Raw genomic sequence first — 23919 nt, forward strand, 5'->3', positions numbered from 1 at the left:
GTGTGGCCGAGTATGGTTTCCAATCAGAGGCAGGTGTCTTCGTTGTCTCTGATTGGAAACCATACTTAGGCAGCCCTTTTTTCCTTTGGGTTTGTGGGTGGGTTTTTTTTTTTCTCGTAAAGTCTTAGTACCTTACGTAACTGTCGTTTTGTTGTTTGTTAGTTTTTGTTTAAGTGTTCACTTTACTCATTAATAAAAGAAGCTTGTGACACATGAAATGAAATTACTGTAGTGAAACATTACATTAAGGACCCTCAAAGAACAGCATAACCTACTAAAAACAGTACCTTGTTTGGTTAGTTAACCTGAGGGTCTTCACAGACTCCACTCATGATTTATTTGTTTAATTCTCCATAAAGAAGCCATACATAGCCCTTCTAGTGGTCAAGTCCACGCTCCTATTTCATTGTCCCCATGAAAATATGACGTAAGGACCCTAATGTTTTTTTTTGGTCACCCATACCAAAAAAGTGCCAATGTAGACCAGGGAGAGCATTGGCGCCACGCTTGTCTCACAGTGTATCGAACGAACGACAGAACAGTTATACTGTAGGTAGCAAGGAAGACCGTAAATTGTGCAAGACACATCTAGACAATCAAACATCCTTATTTGGAACTAAGCTACTAGATCAGTGTTTGCAATAGAATTTGTATTATTGTTTTTTTGTAGGCTATATACGACCGTTTCTCTGTCTCTATAGTGATATGTTGTTACCGTGGGTAGCTTATAGCCTGCAATAAAAAAGCTTCGACTTCGACTTCTACCTCAACCCAACCGTCAGCCAACGGATAAAGGACACATGCAGAAGCTTACAGGTAACATGCATTTATATTATCTGCCGCTTTCAATTGGTTCGCAATTTATGCAGGTGTATACCCAACCAATTCATCCAATATGAAATAATGGGGTTTACCAATTGACTTTGTTCAATAGGAGATAGTTGTGTAAATATCTGATGATTCATAGCATCACGCCCCTGACATCTATAGTATACAGAATGGATTTAAAGGTAGTAAATGCACATAAAATGTGCACGCATATCTGGACAGATTGGAAACCGGCGAGGTAGTAATAACATAATAAAACCCTTCGAAGACTGTCTACCTGCGTAAAAGACTGTTGCGCTCTAATCTGACGACCAATCTAATAAACTAAATGTGTATAATCAGAATAATGAAAGGTTTTTTATATGTTGAATTGGACAACAATGTGAATTCGCTGAGAAATAACATTCGTGCCTCCTGTTTTGAGATGTCTGGCGATGTCTGAAGTATATTTAATAGACGAGGCTATAGCGCTGTAACAGGTGCTGGAAACAGAATAAACATGTTGAGGTGGGGATGTTAAAACTAATCATAATCTATTTGATCATACTGCAAATTCACTTCTTGAAATAAGCAATTGCAATATAAAACATTGTATTCTCCTATCACATGCATCATTTGTCATCAAGTCATATTGAAATGTATGAACCATAGAAACCTCATATGCTCATTAACAACCAATAGGTCAGTGTGCTTAGTAAACATCTCTCAAACAATCCGTTCTGAAAATTGTGTGTCTGTGTTACAGTTGTAATAGAGCTTAGTATAAGCCTTAAGAGAATACTGCCTTTCCCTTTAACTGCAGCTTAGCTTTAATTGGGGGATTTTGGTTGTCGACTACATGATGGCCCACTGGGCATAGACATCAATTGAAAGTCTATTCCACATTGGTTCAACGTCATTTCATTGAAATGACGTGGAAACAACGTTGATTCAACCAATGTAAGCCCAATGCCAAGACTGTGCAAAGCTTTCATCAAGGCAAAGGGTGGCTATTTGAAGAATCTCAACTATAAAATAGATTTTGATTTGTTTAACACTTTTTTGGGTTACTACATGCTTCCATATGTGTTATTTAATCGTTTTGATGTCTTCGCTATTATTGTACAATGTAGAAAATAGTAAAAATAAAGAAAAACCCTTGAATGAGTAGGTGTTCTAAAACTTTTGACCTGTAGTCTAGTTAAGTTTTGATGTAGCCTTCCTTGCCAGGCTGGCTGATGAGTAAGACCATAATATAACATATGTCACAATTTCAGTGTCTCGTTAAATGTTATTGAACCTGGCAGTTTCACACTCTTAAATAGCATAGCCAGATGAAATTTTGCCGAGCCCGATTAAATGTTGCTGAGACATTGCATTGTTCAGTCAGATAGGCATTTTGAGATGTGAAGACAACTTCGACTGAATTACAACTATGTCAACAGTAACGACTAGCCTAAACCTGCTCTCCTCAAAAGACAAAACCTGTTCATTCATTCTAAACCAGTAGAGCAGTACACCTTTAAATGTCACTGGAAACATTGAAAGTCTTCTGTCAGCCAGACAGGCGTCAATAAACCATTCATTCTGTGCTCATACAACCACTATTGTTGTACTGTGTTATACAGAAATAACTAATTACCACTGTTAGATAATCATTGGGATTATTTCCACATATGCAATTGACTTCCACATGCACTAACAGATAAAAGGCAATAAGAGAAAAACAATATGAGAAAAAGAAAGCTGAACATACAGCTGACTAGAGCCACAATGAACCAAGAAGATTATGGTTGATGGTCAGCCTGAGGACAATGCAGAGTCCAGTAGGAGGGAAAGAGGTGTCATAAGCATCGTAGTGAGTGGACCAAAACGCAGCAGGTATATGTATGCTCATCTTCTTTTATTGAAGAAAACCAAAACAAAAAACCTTATACTAAACATAATGACGAAAAACAGTCCTGTAAGGTACACTGACAATACATGGAAACAACTACCCACAAAACCCATGGAAAAACACCCCTACTAAAAAGGACCTTCAATTAGAGGCAACGAGGAACAGCTCCCTCCAATTGAAGTTCAACCCAAGAAACTTAAACATAGAAATAGACACACTAGAACAAACATAGAAATATACTAACATAGAACATTAACGAAAAACCCCGAAACACATAAAACAAACCCCCCCTGCCATGCCCTGACCAAACTACAATAACAAATAACCCTCTTTACTGGTCAGGACGTGACAAGAGGACAGCTAGCAGGCAGCAGCAGTAGCAGTGGGACTGTCACAGCCAAGCACTAGCAACTTTTAGGTTACGGCAAATAGAGCCAAATGATGTCCTTTTACTAATGAACCACTGGCTCTGTCTGCTGCGGCACTATCGGTATGCACCCTGTTCTGCCACCTCTCAGAGCCCAGTCTCAGCCTTGCTTCTTGGATTTTGCCTCTTGGCTCATACACAACAATTTAACAGAACAGAATCACCTCACAAATACCAAACGCCACTGGCATACCACACCACTCATTTTCAATTCAAGTCTGTTCTGTGAATAGATTGGAATAGTTTTCGGGCATTGCAAAATTATCATTGTCTTAAATGCAGATTTTGAAGTAACCTCGTCCCCAGGCTGGAAGTCTAGGGCAGTGGTGTCGAGACTACACATGAAGTGACTTTCAATTTATGTTTGGAATTGAGTTTGAATTCACCACAGCCCTTATCTCAATATATACTTCCCTAAGGTGCCAGGACAGGCCCATCCATTTAATAGTGTGGTATATCCGAAGAAATTACATTTTTTTATGTTGTTACTGATAACATATGTTTCTTGTTCCCTTTATATTACCATACAGCATTTTTTTTAAAGACTCACTTGCTCAGGGAAAGCTTAAAGTATTTATACAGCTTCTATTCTTTCATGAGAATCCTAATTAGGAAACGATAGTTGCAGCTACTCTGTTGAAAGCTAATTCAGTGCCAGTGGAGTTGACATTTTAATCAATACTGTATGGACTCTTTTTAAATGGGTTCCGATACATGTCTACAGCTCATTGTTAGGTCAAAGTCAATACAGCGAAATCTTACCTTTTTGCACAAAGATAGACACATCCATTCCACTGCAGTGTCGAAACAAAACACAGGAAGGCCTTAAATCACAAAAATAAATAACATATTATGATAGTTTAATGAATCAAATAGATTGATTAGAAATGAAACAAAACGTTTCTTCGTCTTTGTCACAAGACATTGCATATGGGTGTCATCAACATGACCTCATCAACTCAATGCAGTAATTGACGTCTGTCCTACTTACCTAGGACCAACTCTGTGGCATTGTGGATAGAGTGTCCACCCTGATATTGGAAGGTTGGGAGTTAGATCCCTGGATGAGTCATACCAAGGACTATAAAAACGGGACCCGATGGCGGTAAGGACCTGTGATAGACTAACGTCCTGTCTAGGAGGTGTACTTGAATACTGCAGAAACAGGAGATAGGCTCCTATGGGCTGTTCCATCTCGCACAAGCTGAAAGTTTTCACACGCCTTGACTTTCCCCCAATACCCCCATAATGTCGAAGTGGAATTATGTTTTTGAAAATGTTTACAAATTAATTAAAACCGAAATGCTGAAATGTTTAAAGTCGGTAAGTATTCAACCCCTTTGTTATGGGCAAGCCTAAATACATTCAGGAGTAAAAAATGGCTTAATAAGTTGCATGGACTCACTCTGTGTGCAATAATATTGATTAACATGATTTTAGAAGGACTACTTCCTCTCTTTACCCCACATATATAATTATCTGTTAGGTTCCTCAGTCGAGCAGTGAATTACAAACATAGATTCACCTACAAAGACCATGGTTTTCCAATGCCTCGCAAAGGGCACTTATTGGTAGATGGATACAAATAAAAAAAACAGACATTGAATATCCATTTGAGCATGGTGAAGTTATTAATTACAAGTTGGATGGTGTATCAATACACCCAGTCACTACAACGATACAGACATCCTTCTTAACTTAGTAAGAAACCACTCAGAAATGTCACCATGAGGTCAATGGTGAGTTTAAAACAGTTGCAGAGTTTAATGGCTGTGATAGGAGAAAACTGAGAATGGATCAACAACATTTTAGTTGCTCCACAATACTAACCTAACTGACAGAGTGAAAAGAAGGAAGCCTGTACAGAATAAACATATTCAGAAACATGCATCCTGTTTGCGACAAGGCAATAAAGTAATACTGCAAAAAATGTGGCAAAGCAATTAACTTTTTGTCCTGAATACAAAGTGTTATGTTTGGGGCAAATACAATACATCACATTATTGAGTAGCACTCTCCATATTTTCAAGCTTAGTGGTGGCTGCATCATGTTATGAGTATGCTTGTAATTGTTACATACTGGGGAGTATTTGAGGATGAAAAAGAAATGTAATGGTGCTAAGCACAGGCAAAATCCTAGAGAAAAACTTGGTTCAATTTGCAAACATTTCTGAATAGATTATTTCACTTTGTCATTATGGGATATTGTGTGTGGATTTTTTAAATATTTAATCCATTTTGAATTCAGGCTGTAACATAACAAAATAATAAGTCAAAGGGTATGAATACTTTCTGAAGACACTGTACTTACCTAGGATTGTAGTGTCATGATAATGTCCTAAAACATGTAATAGAGCAAATAGTCATGACAGTTGGTGTCTGTTATGACAACCGAACACTGTCATGACACAACCATTGTTTGATTACTGAATTTGGTAGATATGGCCATTGTTTGACAAATATAAATAATGAATCCAAAGGCTTAATGGTGCAGTGGTCTCAAACTGCAACATCAGATCCGTAAGCCACAGTTTGGTGGCCCTGTCTGGAGTTTGAGACCACTGCACAAAACAGGAGCCAAAGTTATAGAATATACTGTATAAGGACACACTTCATTTTATTGTTCTTTATAACACTGTTCACTGATCTAAATTGGTCTGGTAATTTCTTCAAGCTACAGTAAATTCATTCTTCCTGAAGAGAATAATGATCTCTTTTCTAATCAATTTCTCCCTGTATACAGTTCTCTGATTTATTTGAACTGGTATCCATTGATTATTTTTCCTTTGTTCTGAGTTGGGAGTGAGAGTGTTAGATTCAAGTTATTTTTTAGCCATTTTCTCTTCAGTCTATCTCTGCTGGAAGTATTTGATGCAAGGAAGCGTTAATGTAAGAAAGCCTATTGATTTCCTGACACAGGCAAAATCAATACAGTCCAAGTAAATAGGCTTTTCTTTATGTCATGTGAGGTGTTTCTTTGATAGGATCGGACATTGCGATAAAAAAAAACAGAATTCTTACCATTATTGGGGCTAACTTGGAGACAATTAGTCATATCTGTTTATGCTGTATAGCCATCTCCTATGTTTGGCCATGACAACGACCTGAGGAGTTGGTTCTAGATGCGTAAAGAGGTCAATGGAACTCGACCAAAACAATGTAAATGCCATGGATACGCGTGGGGGAAAGATCCTGAATCTTCTTATTGCCCCCCTGCAAAATTAGCCTACATTTAGGATGGGTTCGAATACCCATACTAACATACCGTATACTACATACTTAATGAGTATATACTACATACTATATACTATTAGTTCATTTTAATATACTTTGAGTAGTTAGTTAGATAGCCTATAGTTAATATACTGGCAAGTTTGATGTATAAGTAGCCAATTAACGTTAGGTAGCTAGCTAACAGACCGGTGCATACTGCTGTAATGATATACTATGTGGTTCGTAAGGACAGCGTAGCTAACAAATTGTCAGCCAACAGAATGTGTAAGGTAACTTATTTGAAAAGTCGTTACTTTATTACATTGATCAACATTTTCTTAACATTTGTCATAATTAGTTAAAGCAAGTAATTTGTATCCGCTCTCGTACTTCGGCTGTATATTTTTCACAATTTTCTTCAAATCTGAAAACGATGTGAAGCCATTTCCTGAGGAATTGCATTATGGGCCATAAAGTACAGAAATAGTGTCCTCTGCGTGTATACTTTATATTTTGGAGAATTTATTACGACATCCGGCAACTTTTGGCGTACTAACTATATCCCTACTATGACCAATAAGCATACTATATACTCAATTCACGTCACAAATAGTACGGTTAGTGCGGTTAGTATGAGTATTCGAACACAGCTTTAGTCTATTGTTTATATGTGTATTTCACACTATGTTAAGGTAAGAGTATAATGCTTGTATGGATGTCAACCCCAATACATGTTCATGTCATCGTCACCAATAAACTGCATTACAGTTTAAAACGACTTTGACTACCACCTCTAATTTCTGTATGCTAGCTATGCTACCAGTTTATACAAAACGGGAGTTAGCGTTTAGCAGTCACTTCTTCTATACCTGAAAAGGGACAACTTCTAAATGTTATGCTGCGAAATCTGCCAAATACCCTGTATATCCAAATCAGACTTTAGTAACCACACTGTGGGCCTGTCATAATACATCTATCATGATACATTTGAAGAATATTCACTTTGTTAGATCAGATTTGTTGAAACGTGCGTCATCTGGCATCCTTCTTCTATCCCCCACGGTCTGCGTTCCATTGACCTCTTCACCGCATCTATCCAACTGATTTTGGACCAGGCTAGGAGACAATATCAATGTCTATACTAAATGTGACAATCCTGTCAAATAATTCATTCCGGTTTCATTCTCTTTTTCCAGATGGACTGGCTCACACCGGAGATGTGAAGTGTGTTATGTGAAGCCAAGGTGTCATCCCACCTTGCAGGTGGTGGGGAGAGATGATGCACTCTGTTGCCATGACAGCGGAAGTCCTGTTTGTTATGTGGTTTCTCATGACCAGTACTCAGTGTAATCCCGTGGCAGACTTGTTGGTGAGCCGGGAACGCTTTGAGCGCGTCCTGACCCAGGCCAGAGAGGACAAGTATGACAAGCAGCAGGCCTCGGAGGGGGCGCTCAGTTACAGCACCCAACAACAGCTGAAGGAGATCAGCTTCATGGGCCTGGAGGCCAACAGAGGGGTCAGCAATAGAACTTCTGTCAACAGATCCAGGACAAACTCCAGCTCCCAGAAACGTGGTGGATCCAAGGGTGGGAAGGCATCACAGGAGTTGTGGGAAGAGCAAGAGGGGGGCCTGAGTCGAGTAGACGAGGGCCCCACAAGTGAAACAAACCTCTCTCTTGACGCTACCGATGAGTACGCATATCCAGATTACAGGGGGAAGGGCTGCATTGATGAGAGTGGCTTTGTGTTTGCCATCGGGGAGAAATTTACTCCGGGGCCCTCCACGTGCCCTTGCCTCTGCACGGACGAGGGACCCCTGTGTGCCAAGCCTGAATGTCCCAAAGTTCACCCTCGCTGCATCCGGGTGGACACCAGCCAGTGCTGTCCAGAGTGCAAGGAGAAGAAGAACTACTGTGAGTTCAGGGGAAAAGTCTACACAACGCTACAAGAGTTTAAGGTGAGTCTGGAAATTAGGTCTTTAAAGATTTACAGGGTCGTATTCTCTAGGAACCAAACAAATGCCAACAAGCCAAAAAGGGAATGGATTGCCTCAACGTGTCCAATAAGAAACGTTTGTGTTTGTTATCCGTTGCAAAACGTTTGGCTACATGAATACAACCCATGTGATGTTGACACACCAATCCTTAGGCAGCATATTGCATGGTGCTGTTTCCTTTCAGTGTCTTAAAAAGGGTTTCTTTGACAGTCTGTGCTTCACGAGATGAACCTCTGAATTGAAAAGGAACTCCAGCAGCACTGATCTACATGCGCCACAGATTGAATGTATCTTGTTACCAACGTTTCAGTCTCAGTAGACCTTCATCAGGGAAACTGTTGATAGCCTGCCAGTTGTATGCAGGGTTCCTCGTGAGCACTATACCAAGACAAAGATCATTTTCAGTGCAGCAAGCAAGCAAGCAGCCAAGCACATTTAAAATGTCAAAAGTCTGTATTTATTTTATTCACACAAAGCTTGAATTATACTTGGCGCTGCTGAATTGAATAGTACTGTTTAAGATTAAGAGTATTTTATCCCTTGATATTCTTATCTTGTTACACTTGCTAGTTTTTGTGGAGTTGTCTATTTTAAGCCAAGCTCAGGAGACCTCAAAAGGTCTTATGTCTTGATTTACTATACCATCAGCTTTCTATTCTATATTTGATCAAAAATGTATTATATGTGGCTGTATAATGCATCCCTTTGTGCTAGCACTGGAGGGTCACACCAAGAGGTTAGGTCTAATATGGGATTTATTTCTGCTAACGCAGAGTGATACAAGCAGCTCTGTATTGAGAGGCACAGCTTGTTGCTCTCCTGGGAGAAGTCTGCAGAGAGAGACAGACAGAGATCAGAGAAAGAGAGAGAGATACTGACTTCCACTGAAGTAAATAGCACTATCCTCTGTGGATGCCTGCCTATGGGATTTGAAACAAAGCAACAGGCAGAGCCTTCTGGTTGATTGCTGTGTTCTGCGGTGGTACAGTAAGTGGCGTCTCTCTTGCCGTTTTTCACAGTGGAGTGCCAGGCCGAAGCTCGAGACGCTCTGCAATCAACTTGATCCATGCTGTTAGGATTAACCTATGGTCTCTGATTAAAAGGAAAGGCTCACATGGCCACGAGTGCCTTCAGACATCTCCAGTCGAGGGGGGTGACTTGGTTGAAGGCGTATTGTCGACACAAGCTGCATCAGACAGTCTTTCGGACCTGTTTTTCTCCAATACTTTCAGAAATGGAAAGCTCCATTAAACAAACAAACTGTTCTCTCTTGTTCACAAAGCAATAAACTTGGAAGCTTCTATCTGTTACCCACTGAGCACACAATCAGCACATTGATTTCCCCATTTTCGGTTGATTGCGCACTGAAGTTCATTTCTCCTCTCCTTCAAATAAAGTATTTATTTCCAATAAAGTTCTGTAAGATCGGAACTTCCTGTGTTCTAAGCTTTGTGGCTGAATGTTCGATGTTCAATGTCATTGTGTTGGCTAGTGGGACGGACATGTGTGTGTGCCTGTGTGTATGTGTGTGTCTGTGTGCGAGTGAGTGAGTGCTTACATGAAAGAGATTTACAAATAGTTTTTCTCCCTCTGCCCCCAGGTGTCTCCGTGTGAGAAGTGTCGCTGTGAGGGGAGTGGAGAGGTGTTGTGCTCTGTGTCAGCATGCCCTCAAACAGAGTGTGTGGATCCAGAGTATGAGCCTGATCAGTGCTGCCCCATCTGTAAGACCGGTGAGTGATCATGCTTGTCTCAAAACACTTACGTTACCTTAATACGGAACACACAGTATGCACACATGCAGCACTGAACCATTTAATTTACAATTTGAATTTGAGTGTATGTCTTTGGTAGAGGTTGGCCGATTAATCGGAATGGCCGATTAATTAGGGCCGATTTCAAGTTTTCATAAAAATCGGTAATCGGTATTTTTGGCCACCGATTTGCCAATTATTTTTTTAAATGTATTTTTTTTTTCATTTATATATATATATATATAACTAGGCAAGTCAGATTAAGAACACATTCTTATTTTCAATGACGGCCTAGGAACGGGGGTTAACTGCCTTGTTCAGGGGGGATTCAGGGATTCGTTTTTGCAACCTTCCGGTTACTAGTCCAACGCTCTAACCACCTGCCTTACATTGCACTCTACGAGGAGCCTGCATGGCAGGCTGACTACCTGTTACGCGAGGGCAGCAAGAAGACAAGGTAAGTTGCTAGCTAGCATTAAACTTATCTTATAAAAAACTATCAATCTTAACATAATCACTAGTTAACCTCACATGGTTGATGATATTACTAGTTTATCTAACGTGTCCTGCGTTGCATATAATCGATGCGGTGCCTGTTAATTTATCATTGAATCATAGCCTACTTCGCCAAACGGGTGTTGATTTAACAAGCGCATTTGCGAAAAAAGCAGCGTCGTTGCACCAATGTACCTAACCATAAACATCAATGCCTTTCTTTAAAATTAATACACAAGTATATATTTTTAAACCATTTCCATTTCCATTTGAGTCATTTAGCAGACGCTCTTATCCAGAGCGACTTACAGTAGTGAATGCATACATTTCATCTCATACATTTTGTTTTTCTTTTTTTTCCTTTTTTTTCCCTCCGTACTGTTTCCAATACATTTACAATACATCTTTAATACATCTTTACAATACATATACAATACATGTTTCCAATTCATGTTTCCAATACATGTACAATACATGTTTACAATACATGTAAAACACATGTTTACAATACACGTTTACAATACATATATGTTATATCTAGCCTAGCTGTAGAAGAACGCACGTCTGCACGGTTTCACATTGTACATCACTCTGTCGTTTAATGACATGTGCCACTCATCCTGACAACCCATTCATCCATAAAGCAGCACACTGTCGTAAACCATAACAACGTACAGTATGACGTACAGCACGTCGTACCATACATAACAATATACAATTCATGTTTCCAATACATATAGAATAGGCCGTCATTGAAAATAAGAATTTGTTCTTAACTGACTAGCCTAGTTAAATAAAGGTAAAATAAAAATAAAATAAAAACATATACAATACATGTTTCCAATACATGTAGAACACATGTTTCCAATGCACGTTTCCAATACATATACAATATATGTTTACAATACATGGTTACAGCACATGTTTACAGTCCATATGTAATACATGTTTACAATCTCTTCCAATAGGGTGTCATTTCAGATGGTAGTCCTAGACTCTCCTCATCTCCTCCAATAGGGTGTTATTTCAGATGGTAATCCTAGACTCTCCTCATCTCCTCCAATAGGATGTCATTTCAGATGGTAGTCCTAGACTCTCCTCAACTCCTCCAATAGGGTGTCATTTCAGATGGTAATCCTAGACTCTCCTCATCTCCTCCAATAGGGTGTCATTTCAGATGGTAATCCTAGACTCCCCTCATCTCCTCCAATAGGGTGTCATTTCAGATGGTAATCCTAGACTCCTCTCATCTCCTCCAATAGGGTGTCATTTCAGATGGTAGTCCTAGACCCTCCTCATCTCCTCCAATAGGGTGTCATTTCAGATGGTAGTCCTAGACTCTCCTCATCTCCTCCAATAGGGTGTCATTTCAGATGGTAGTCCGTTTTCTAATACTCATACTAACCACACTAACCGTACTATTTGTGACGTGATTTGAGTATATAGTATGCTTATTGGTCATAGTATGATATAGTTTAGTATGCCAAAAGTTCCCGGATGTCGTACTAAATTCGCCAAAATATTAAGTTTACACGCAGAGGACACTACTTCCGTACTTTCGGTCCCATAATGCAATTCTTCAGGAAATGGGCGGGGCTTCTCATCGTTTTCAGATTTCAAGAAAATGGCGGAAAATATGTTGCTGAAGTCGAACGAGAGCGGATACAAATTCATTGCTTTAACTAATTATGACAAATGTGAAGAAAATGTTGAGTATTGTAATAAAGTAATGACTTTTCAAATAACTTACTAAACCTGCATATTTAGTTAATATTGCCTGCTAACATGAAATTGTGTCACATCTCTAGCGTTCATTGCACGCAGAGTCAGGGTATATGCAACAGTTTGGGCCGCCTGGCTCGTTGCGAACTAATTTGCCAGAATTTTACGTAATTATGACATAACATTGAAGGTTGGGCAATGTAACAGGAATATTTAGACTTAGGGATGCCACCCGTTAGATAAAATACGGAACGGTTCCGTATTTCACTGACAGGAAAAACGTTTTGTTTTCGAGATGATAGTTTCTGGATTCGACCATATTAATGACCTAAGGCTCGTATTTCTGTGTGTTATTATTTTATAATTAAGTCTATGATTTGATAGAGCAGTCTGACTGAGCGATGGTAGGCAGCAGCAGGCTCGTAAGCATTCATTCAAAACAGCACTTTCGTGTGTTTTGCCAGCAGCCCTTCGCAATGCATTGCGCTGTTTATGACTTCAAGCCTATCAACTCCCAAGATGAGGCTGGTGTAACCGATGTGCAATGGCTAGCTAGTTAGCCGGGTGTGCACTATTTGCGTTTCAAACGTCACTCGCTCTGAGACTTGGAGTGGTTGTTCCCCTTGCTCTGCATGGGTAACGCTGCTTCGAGGGTGGCTGTTGTCGATGTGTTCCTGGTTCGAGCCCAGGTAGGAGCGAGGAGAGGGACGGAAGCTATACTGTTACACTGGCAATACTAAAGTGCCTATAAGAACATCCAATAGTCAAAGGTATATGAAATACAAATCGTATAGAGAGAAATAGTCCTATAATTCCTACAATAACTACAACCTAAAACTTCTTACCTGGGAATATTGAAGACTCATGTTAAAAGGAATCACCAGCTTTCATATGTTCTCATGTTCTGAGCAAGGAAATTAAACGTTAGCTTTTTTTACATGGCACATATTGCACTTTTACTTTCTTTTCCAACACTTAGTTTTTGCATTATTTAAACCAAATTGAACATGTTTCATTATTTATTTGAGGCTAAATTGATTTTATTGATGTATTATATTAAGTTAAAAGTTCATTCAGTATTGTTGTAATTGTCATTATTACAAATAAATAAACAAAAAGAATCGGCCGATTAATCGGTATCGGGGCTTTTGGCCCTCCAATAATCGGTCTCGGTATCGGCGTTGAAAAATCATAATCGGTCGACCTCTACTCTTTGGGAAATCATACATGATTGCCCAGAAAAATCATGCCTTACCATAGTTTGTTGCAGTGCTATTAATTAATTTGATAGTGTGCAAGTGTGAATGCATCTTTATTACCCAGCCCTATTTGTTTCCAACGTGAACAGATGCTCCTGGTAAGTTGCCACAATATGCTGGTGTGAATAAAAGGCGAGTCAAAGTTTGGGAATCCTGGGTTAGGGTGAGAACCTTCTGATTTGAAAGCATTGCACTGTCTTATAGGAGTGCTTCTCTGGCTCACTGTGGATTATCTGAAGTTGTTTCAGATGATTTTAGACAGCATGTCCTAGATTGTGTCCCCTTGTTTTTCATGGCGTGACTCTAATGCAACATGGCAATGTCAGCAACGTTGCCTCCTTCAGCAAAAATAATGATGACTGGTGATATGTATCTCGAACGTATCTCGGCCTCTTAAAGCGATGCTGTACCACAAACAAGGGAAATGCAATCAACATTAAATTAAATATCTTCATATTTACTCTATTGCTGCAAACACACAAAAACTGATACCAACAAAAAGTAATATCTTTGTCATCTTCACTTGTGTTTTTTTTAAATACATTTAATTGATAGTGATATTTTTTAAATAGCTATTTTTGCATACATGTGCATCCTGTCTCTTCAGCAGTAGTGTTCTCTCTCTCTCTCTCTAGAGATGTTTTGGAATAGTAACGTTAGTATACAAGTTCCTTGGTGCTGAGATTTGAATAACTCAATGTTTGCCCCAAAGTCAGGTTTTGGTGGGTTCAGAGTTTAGAATCTGCAGAGAAGAGGCACAAGGACCTGCACTAGGAGAAATATGGCATACTGAATGTGGTGTCCATGTATATCAAAAGACCCTAACAAATCTATGCGCTCATTCAGGCAATAAGAGCTTTGTAGTGTCATGGTTTTAAAATGAATCAAGGCTAGCTTCAGTCCCTCTATTACCATAAGATTACCACATTTCAATTTTCCCCCTTTTAGAGTAACACTGTAAAAATGTAAAGTGGTACTTGACTGTACATTTGACACAAATTTTGTCATGGCTCCATTTATCACGTTGGAGGTAAGACCCTGATGCAGACAGCGTTGAAGAAACAAAAGTTTATTCCTGACAATAGGGGCAGGCAATCAACAGGTCAAGGCAGGCAGGGGTCAATAATCCAGAGAAGGTATAAAGGGTCCAGAACGGCAGGCAGTCTCAGGGTCAGGACAGGCAGAACAGTCAAAACCGGGAAGGACTAGAAAACAGGAGCAGGAAAACAGGCAGGAGCAGGAAAACAGGCAGGAGCAGGAAAACAGGGAGGAGCAGGGAAAACCGCTCGTAGGTATGAAGGAACAAAACGAACTGGCAACAGACAAACAGAGAACACAGGTATAAATACACAAGGGATAATGGGGAGATGGACAACACCTGGAGGGGGGTGGAGACAAGCACACAGGTGTGACAGATCAGGGTGTGACACCATTGAGAAGTACTTGGGTCAGTAGATCTTTACATGGGTCTCAACATGGGTTTAGGCGTCTTCATTGTGTTTCATAGTCTAGGCTACATTTACACGGTCTCGTAACAGAAATAATTGTTACTCATTTTCTGGAGTCTGTAAGAGGGCAATTGTCAGCCCTTGTAAAAGCCACTTATATCTGAATCAAGCTGAGATGTTAACCTTTTTCTCATACGTCTCTGTTAATGTTGCGCATCCAGCTGCTTTAAGGGACTATTCAAAAAAAAAACATTGGCGCGTCCCAATAATGATCTCCTTTCTCCTAAAGTGTACACTCATTCACTACTTCCCACAGAGCTCAAAGCATCGGATTGGTGGAGGAATTGGCTAGAGGGAGTTTCCACCCTATTTCTTATACCAATTATTTCCTTCATAATCTGTGAAGTCAAGTGAACAAGGAGGAGAGAGACATAATTGGGACGCAGGAAGAGTATTGATGCAGGAAGTTGTGTTACTGGGCCAGTAGGCAGCATCTTCATTCTGATCTCAGTGGCCTAGTGTTGCGCCATTATGGACACTAGGTTGTTCTGGTTCTCGTGTTTGATACCCTGTCAAAGAGATGGAAATACATACTCATTTGCTTCACTTGACGGTCCCTTCCCACTGGGCACAGACATCAATTCAACGTCTATTCCACATTGGTTAAACATGATTTCATTGAAATTACGTGGAAACAACTTTGGTTAAACAGTGTGTGCCCAGTTGGTTGCCACCTCATTCACATTTCTTACATTATGTGTCCTTGTATGTTAACGTGTAGGTAGACAACACAACTTTTGCTTACAGTTGTGTTTACAGTAAGTGATCTTTATGTCCCTGTCCACTTCAATGTTGATTATAGATCTACCAAACTTAAACAGCTTACCCATTCTCCAATAAGTTTGACTCAGGTAGTCTCTTAAGTTTTTCGCTGTATCGTTCGAGTCCCAGGCTCACGTACAGATGTTGTCTAAGGGGGAAACAGCTGTTGCAACCTCCTGAGCGCTCCATGCATCTGAAGTATGACATCAAAGCACCTCTCATTGCTAATGGCCATCATGTCACAGACAGGATGGGAGACTCACAAAAAAATATTGTCCAGTTGTGGAAAATGCCTTGTACTTGGGTCAGTAGATTACAGTAGATGTCCTTACTGACATGTTCAATATACATTATTTTTTAGAAGATCATCTGAGAAATAGAAGTTGGTCAATTAACAAGTCATAGTCTGCTTGGCATTAATGCTGTCATTATTTTATCTCATTTTCACATACATTACATTACTATAATGAATTATGATAGTAGGCATTGTATTAACATTGTAAAAAACCTACGTGTTGGGAAGATTGATAGCTTCATCTATTATGCAGAGACATAATTTTGGCCTTTTCAGGCATGCAAAATCATTTGTGATCGTCAGCGAGAGCAACGTGTCTCAGATGTGTTGTTCACGCTGTACGCAAAGAGACACTTGAGGAAGACCCAGGGGGGACAGATGAAAGTGAGAGATATTGCTAGCATCCAACCCAGGCAGTTGTTCATGAATATCAAAGAACATCTGTGGCATTGCAACTTTGTGAAAATAAAACAGGTTCACATTAGGTTTTTACCTGTTCATTTAACCAGGGTACTCAATCATGAAGATACAATCATCGCATTATATTTGGTTTCACATAACAACTAAAATACAGATGGCAGAATGCATGCACAGGTGCAGTCAATTGAAGTGTGGAAGAAAGACAAATACAACCTTTCTCATCCTCTTAATACTTCTAAAGATTCCATGCACATGATTTGTGCACAAATTCAATTATACCTGTCTACACAAAGTATTAAAATGATGCTAAGGAAATTCAGCATCACTTCTGTAAGTTTTAAGTTTCCTGCTGCTTCCAAGAATCCAGTAGTTGACTTTACTGACTCTAAATCCCTCTGTCCTCAATGCCTCAGTGGTGGTACTGGTAGCCCCTCCGTCTCGAGTTTTGCTCGTGCAGACCATCGCCTTGGCAACACTTAAGGAAACAAGTGGTGCTCTCAAAGGCTCAGACATTGGGGTCGACACTCATCTGAGGAGGTTGTAATAAACAGTCGAAACTGGAGCCAAAACCCTTTCAAACGGCAAAACATAAGAGAAAGAAGCCTGTTCGCTAGGGGGAACAGCAACTCTCTCATTTAAAATGAGGGAGGTATTGGTAAAAATATTCATTGAAGAGGTTTAGAGATGCTGTGAAAATATATTTAAGAGCACTTTCAAAATGGCAGGGGTAGGAGACATATATGGTGGCGGGGATATTAGACTGCATTGATTTCCCACTTCGAAGCAGCTCTCGACCACCCTTGATTATGAGGGAAAGCAATGGCTTCCATTCTCGATACTATTACTCCTACTCATTAAATGCAAAAGCTCAGATGTCCATAACCATTCAACTGTGTGACATTTTGCTCTTTTTATTTCAATAATGCACCCCGCAGACTCTATTAGACTATTTGCAAGACTATTACGATGGAAATATTTGTAGGTTTATTTCAGGCACTTATGCTTTAGCTTATTTGTTTTACTGTATCTGACGATATAATGGATTGGGATAAGAAAGCCATGGAAACACAGACAATGACAGCTTGTGAGATAAACATGAATGGAAAATGCTCTACTACTAGATAAACACTAAAACCTAACATAGAGGGTGTGCTGCTTCACAGAAGGTAAAACCTGGCACTGTCTTACACCATTGACTGTTCCAGAATAATGTGGCAGCACATACAGTATTCAAGATGGCACACTCATTCTAGTGCAACATGTTGGGAAGTAAATGATTCACAGCATAGAAAATCACTGCTCCAAAGGCTTCTCACACCCAAACAATTTCTATTACCATTTTCACAAAGCCAAGGCATTTTGCTGCATTCATAATGCATATGTACTAAGGAACTACATTACGGGAAGTGATTTCTCACTATTCTGCTATTTCCCTTACCTCAACTCTCAGAGCCAGTAAAGTGGAGCAGTGTGTACATTATAAGGATGTGTCCCTGATTTATTTCTATCTCTCGTCTACCACCAGTAGCGTTGAGCCAGAGATGCTAATGGCTGTTTCTTTCACATTCAGCCCACCTGCTCAGTTTTCAGTACCTATTACACAATCACTTTTTGGACTGTCCATTTGTGTTTTCTGATATAGTCTGATGCTTAAGGTTATTAATGGTGGAAAATGTTCTTTTGAGGCCAATTTAATGTTTTCGGATAAAAACACTTTCTACTGTCAGAGAGAAGAGAGATGTTGTGTTAATGAAGCCATGGTGACTAAAAGATGGTCATTCATGTGATAAGCAGAAAGAAAGGGTGACAGCAATGAGTAAGCACAGCAGAGAGGCACATAATGGGTGCACACATTAAAAGGATTGAGTGTCATGCTAATCATTCTGTCCACAAATGGATGACAGGCTGTCTGTCGCTCAAGTCTTGGCTCCATAACAACATTTCTCCTGATTTGTATTGGGGTGAAGTATACCTCTTAATAGCATCACACATCACACATTATTTACCAGTTTGTCTCAATCATTTTGATAGACTATCCTTGAGGAAATATTTTGCTTAATGTTATTAATGACTCAATTGCGACAGAAGACGGGACATGTGGTGAGTTGTTATTCAGGGAGGGTTTCTTCAGTCTTCATCTAGAGTTATAAATGTGTGAGTGCTCGCATTTTGACAGCCCCAGCAAACTGTTCACTATAGATTGATGCGCCAGCATGCCTCTCCTCAGTGCTTCTGTCCAGTGAAGATTCCTTTGCTTCAGCTGAAAGACTCACAACTTATCCGTGGGAGCAGCATCTTAATACCAGAATAGTGTTGCTCAAGCTCATGTTTTTTTTTTAAGGAGAAACCATTGCCTGCAGCTGTATGTCATGTTGTGGCTGCAGCTCCAGGAATGGGTATTTGGGTCCATGCTGCTTGAACGATAAGGGATGATTTATGTGAATATATTTTTAGCCAGTTGTGGAAGACAAATGGAGCTTCTTGAGACAATGGCCACCGTTTCACACTGGGAACCAGAGCTAAGTAGGTTATAATGTAGGTTACATGTAACTAAAAATTGATGAACAGAGATTTTACATTTCAGTGCAACTGCATTTATTAATTGAATATTGATATTTTACAAAGTTGTATGTCTGATTTAAACATGAGGTTGAAATGGTTTTGATCATATGTGCATTAGTAACATTATTTTTCATCAGAGAGACGGGTAATGAAGGGTAATGAATTTGGGCATGTCTTCCCTTTCACCACCTGTTCAGGGGTTCGGCACCAAGAAAAACAGCACGCTGGGACTGTTGTTGGAGTGGGTGGAATTCTAACACAGTAGGGTGTCGGCATCTCAACTGTCCAGTGTTCTTAACGATTTGTATTGGCGTGATTGATAAACAGTAGCGATTATTTCATCGTTTTGATGTCTTCAATATTATTCTACTATGTAGAAAATTGTGTAGAAATGTAGAAAATTGTAAAAAAAAACATGTAAAAAAACCATTGAATTAGTAGGTGTGTCCAAACTTTTGACTGGTACTGTGTATTATGACGACATTTGGTGACGTTTTTATTCGTTTTGGTCTTCAACAAGGTTTTTTTTTGGCTGTTCATACATTTTTTTCAGTGAGGCAAGCCAAATTCGGCAGCCGAAGTCTACGTCTCTTCATGGTGATTGGTAAACAGTAGCGATTCTTCAATGAAGTGTTTGTTGTCATTCAACGAGAGACAACTTGATTTCATGAATTTCTTTTCACCTGAGAAATACTGCACCAAGCAGCTTAGTTATATGTAAAATTGCGCAACTAAGATCTGCTCAGCAAAAAAAATTCTAAATTAATGAAATATTTATTGAGTTATCTTAGATTAATTCAGACTATTTTGAGGACGCGTATACTGGCTCCGGCATCTCAAGATGGACAAACAGTACTACTGAAGCTTTTTTCAAAATTTTCAACAAAGGTATTTTAAGGGAGTATGCGAGCACACTTGTTCGGTTTGCCAAGTTTGGCTAGGCGCCAGCCGAACCATAGCATGCTGACGGCTTTAGCCAGCCCATCCACTCCATCCACAATCCCACTAAGCTATTTTTCAGGGTAGATCAGCTCTTTGATTGACTGTATACAAGATCATTGAGATTGACTGAGACCACTTTAACAGTTACCTTGATTCTTCTTTTGCAAGGGCCAAACTGTTATGCAGACACACAAGTGATCCCAGCTGGGCGCGAGGTGAAGATTGATGAGTGTACAATCTGCTACTGCACGTATGAAGTGGGCACGTGGCAGATCGAGCATCAGGCTACCTGCAGCAAGAATGATTGCCAGGTGAGCTAGAGACTGGCCCTGACAGTGGGTATGGGGGCAGGGGCTATGGGGCCATCGGCGCTCCCGCCGTGTCCATGTCAGACAGCACGCAACTCAACGCTAGCCTGATTAAACCAGACTGAACGCTGGTGAGCGCAAACAAATATTGAGTGCAGCATTCAGTCTAGTTTAACCTGGCTAACTCAACGCAGCCTTCACCCAGTCTATACCAGACATCAGGGTCACCCCCAGACCGTATGATTTCTGCATTTACAATCACATGTATTATTAAATCAAGCTTTATATGAAGAGTTTGAATCCATATACAGAATATCTATTTATCTATGTACTGAATTATTTATGGAGAAAAATTAGCCAAAACATATTTTTTATAGCCACTGCATTTTATTAATCTGCAATGTATTGGGTTAGAGGTCAAATAAATGGAGTGGAATGTATAGAATCCTTACTGTCTGTGTTTTATGGAGGTAGAAACCATAGCCTACTGACAGGTGGTGTCATTCTTACACGATGCACCACTTGAAGTAAAACAATGGGTAAAACTTGTAAGGTTTCAATAAAAAAAATTGTACGGCATTTTGAAAATAAATAGAAATGTAAGAAATGACATGACTGTTTGTGATTTAGTTATATGTATTTTGCAATTTCAATGTGTTTTGATTTTATGTGCTTTTTGTAAGCAGTTCTCTTTGTATTATGTATTCATGTTTAAAATAAACAGCAACCTGTGCGCTGTAGGTGCTTGAATGATAATATCAATCAATTTCTTGAACCAAATACGTTTAAAAAAATGTGTAATATATTTTTTTTTTCAATTGTAAAAAAGAATAATCCAACTCCAGATACAAACTTATACGTACGAACAACAACTTACAGACACACACAAATGATGACTACCTCTCATCTGCCCGGACCCACATGCTCACCCTCCCATCCCTAGTGCCTGCATTATTGTTTGCCACTTGGCCTTAAATTGTACCAATTTGTTTTTCTCGGTCGCCCATGCTATTTCAATATTTCAGTAATAAATATTTGGATTTTGCCATCATGTTAATGATGGCGGATTGATTGATTTCCACGTTTTTAGTTTGTTTTTTCAAGATGAGCGATGAGAAGAGAATCATCCAGTCCATTGGGTAGCTCACTACACCATGTCTTGAAATATGCAGACAGATGGATTAAAAGTAAATTTACATTGTAATTGTTCTGACAACCAACTTTCTAGTTCCGCCCACAACTTCTGAACTTTATAGCATTCCCAGAAAGCATGGATTATTTAGTCGTTATTAGTTTTACACTTAAGACATGAATCTGCCGTTTTGTAGAATTTCCTAATTTATTTTCTTGTATAATAAATTCTATATATTATTTTATACTGGATTAAGCACACATTTTTGTTAACTGTAATTCTGTTAGTTATGCTCCAACTTTCCCTCCTTCTTGTGCCAACATCAGTTCTTTTTAAGTCTTGGTTCCAATAGTTAAAAACATTTTATAAGATGTTGTCAGTTGGATAGGCTCTCTGCAAGGTTTTGTATATCTTCCCTATCATATGAACATCCTTTTCTGACTGAAATAGGATTTCCTCAAGGTTGCTCTGATGTCAAAAATATTTTAAATCGACATTTCGTGATATATAACTTATAAGTATGTATTTGAAACTGTCTGCATTGGTTAGTCCAAAATTACTTTTTAATTCTGTCATGGAAATAAATGTATTTTCTGTTACCAAGTAATTTTCAGTTTCTATGCCTTTATATTTACGTTTTCCATGTGGACCAATTTATCTGTGAATTCTGAAAAGCTATCCAAGGAATGTTCCATAAGGTTGTGTTTTTAGGGCGTGTTATTGGTTCTTGTAGAATACGTTTCATTTTCTGCCAAATTGTTATAGTGTTCTTAACTATGAAGTGGTTCATGCTCTTAGCTTCATCTTTTGAAAATAGACACGTAGAAAGATTCTGGGGATGAGCACGTGCAGCTTAAATATGTACCCATTGTTCCTCTTTAGTGCATTTAACCATATGTCGTAAGTAAAAGCCGTGTGTAGCGAGTTGATACAATTCCAGGTCTGGAAGGTTAAAACCACCCTCAGACATAGGAAGATGTAAAACTTTCCTTTTTATTCTATGAATTTTATATACCCATATAAAGTCTGAATTGACCGGGTATACTTTTTAAAAGAATGTCTTCGGTGTTAGCGAAAATATATACAAAAACTTTGGCAGCCATGCCATTCTAAAGAGGTTTATTCTACCTGTAAGATGTATGGGAAGATTATTCAATTAAATTACATCTGCTTTCATATTGTTGAGTAATGGAATAAAGTTATCTTTACATATTTGTTGTTTGTTGGCACTTATTAAACATCCTAAGTATTTCATATTTTTTTGTGGTTGTCACATCCTGACCATAGTAACTTGTTATTTTCTATGGTAGAGTAGGTCAAGGCGTGACAGGGGGTGTTTGTCTGTTTTTGTATTTCTATGTTCAGTTTCTATGTTTTGTATTTCTTTGTGTTGGGCCGAGTATGGTTCCTAACCAGAGGCAGCTGTCTATCGTTGTCTCTGATTAGGAACCATACTTAGGCAGCCTGTTTTTCCTTTGGGTTTTGTGGGTAGTTGTTTTCCGTTTTGTTCAGGTACCTGACGGAACTGTTGGCTGTCGTGTTTGTTATTGTTGTTTAAATGTTGTCATTAAAAGAAATATGAGCACTTTACACGCTGCGCCTTGGTCCCCTTCATACGACCCTCATTACAGTCGTCCACTTAAAGGATTGCTGTAGATCGTAAGTTATTATTTTTCTTTTTCCTATTGCCATTCATTTTGTATCCTGAGATTTGAGTATTCAGAAAATATTTTTTATCGAAGGGGGCATTGAGTTTTCAGAATTGGTCAGGTATATCAGGAGATCATCAGCAAATACGTTTTGTTCTTTATTGATGTTTACCAATGCTAATACCTGTTACGTTTGTGTTCTGTCTAATTCTTTCTGCAAGTGGTTCAATTGCCAGTGCGAACAGAAGGAGGGAGAGGGGACATCCATGTCGTGTGCCCCTTTCTAAAGCAACTTCATCAGATAATGTAATACTTGTATGTTTGCTTTAAAACATTTCTATAATTATTTTATTACATTTATTATTTTAGCCTTGTTTGGCATCAACAGACACTGTTGATAAATCTATATCTTATTTTTTTGTGTATTGTAATAAACTGAAACATGTTCTTGTATTTGTTTGTAAGTGTCAGTTTTTATAAACCTTGTTTGATTTTGTATCAAGTCTGGTATGACATTTGCCATTCTATTATATGTTTTGTTTTTATTTTATTGTCAAAATGTATTAAACTTTTGCCTATAATCCGCAGGGGACTCTCCAGATTTTCCTGGTTTTAATTTAACTGTTTGATACATGGAACTAGGAAGTACTGAATTGAGTGACATGTGTAAATAGGGGGGCTACTTTGTGCCAAAATGTTGAATAGAATTCTATGGTTGGCCATCGATTCCTGGTGCTTTTCTCTGTCTGAATGTTTTAGCAGTATCTAATATTG

The 23919-nt window shown here is 39.0% G+C and overlaps 1 protein-coding gene across 1 annotated transcript; it reads left to right on the forward strand.

Annotated features, from left to right (window-relative positions):
* The first annotated feature begins 471 nt into the window (after nucleotides 1–471).
* On the forward strand, nucleotides 472–23538 carry LOC106576808 (brorin). Its single transcript, XM_014154240.3, has 4 exons — nucleotides 472–816; nucleotides 7541–8301; nucleotides 9941–10070; nucleotides 20225–23538. The coding sequence occupies exons 2-4, from the start codon at nucleotides 7621–7623 to the stop codon at nucleotides 20374–20376; spliced, it is 963 nt and encodes a 320-aa protein (XP_014009715.1). The 5' UTR covers nucleotides 472–816; nucleotides 7541–7620; the 3' UTR covers nucleotides 20377–23538.
* The last annotated feature ends 381 nt before the right edge of the window (nucleotides 23539–23919 follow it).

This window comes from Salmo salar, chromosome 18, assembly GCF_965601325.2.
Source record: "Salmo salar chromosome 18, fSalSal1, whole genome shotgun sequence".
NCBI classification, from domain to species: Eukaryota; Metazoa; Chordata; class Actinopteri; order Salmoniformes; family Salmonidae; genus Salmo; species Salmo salar.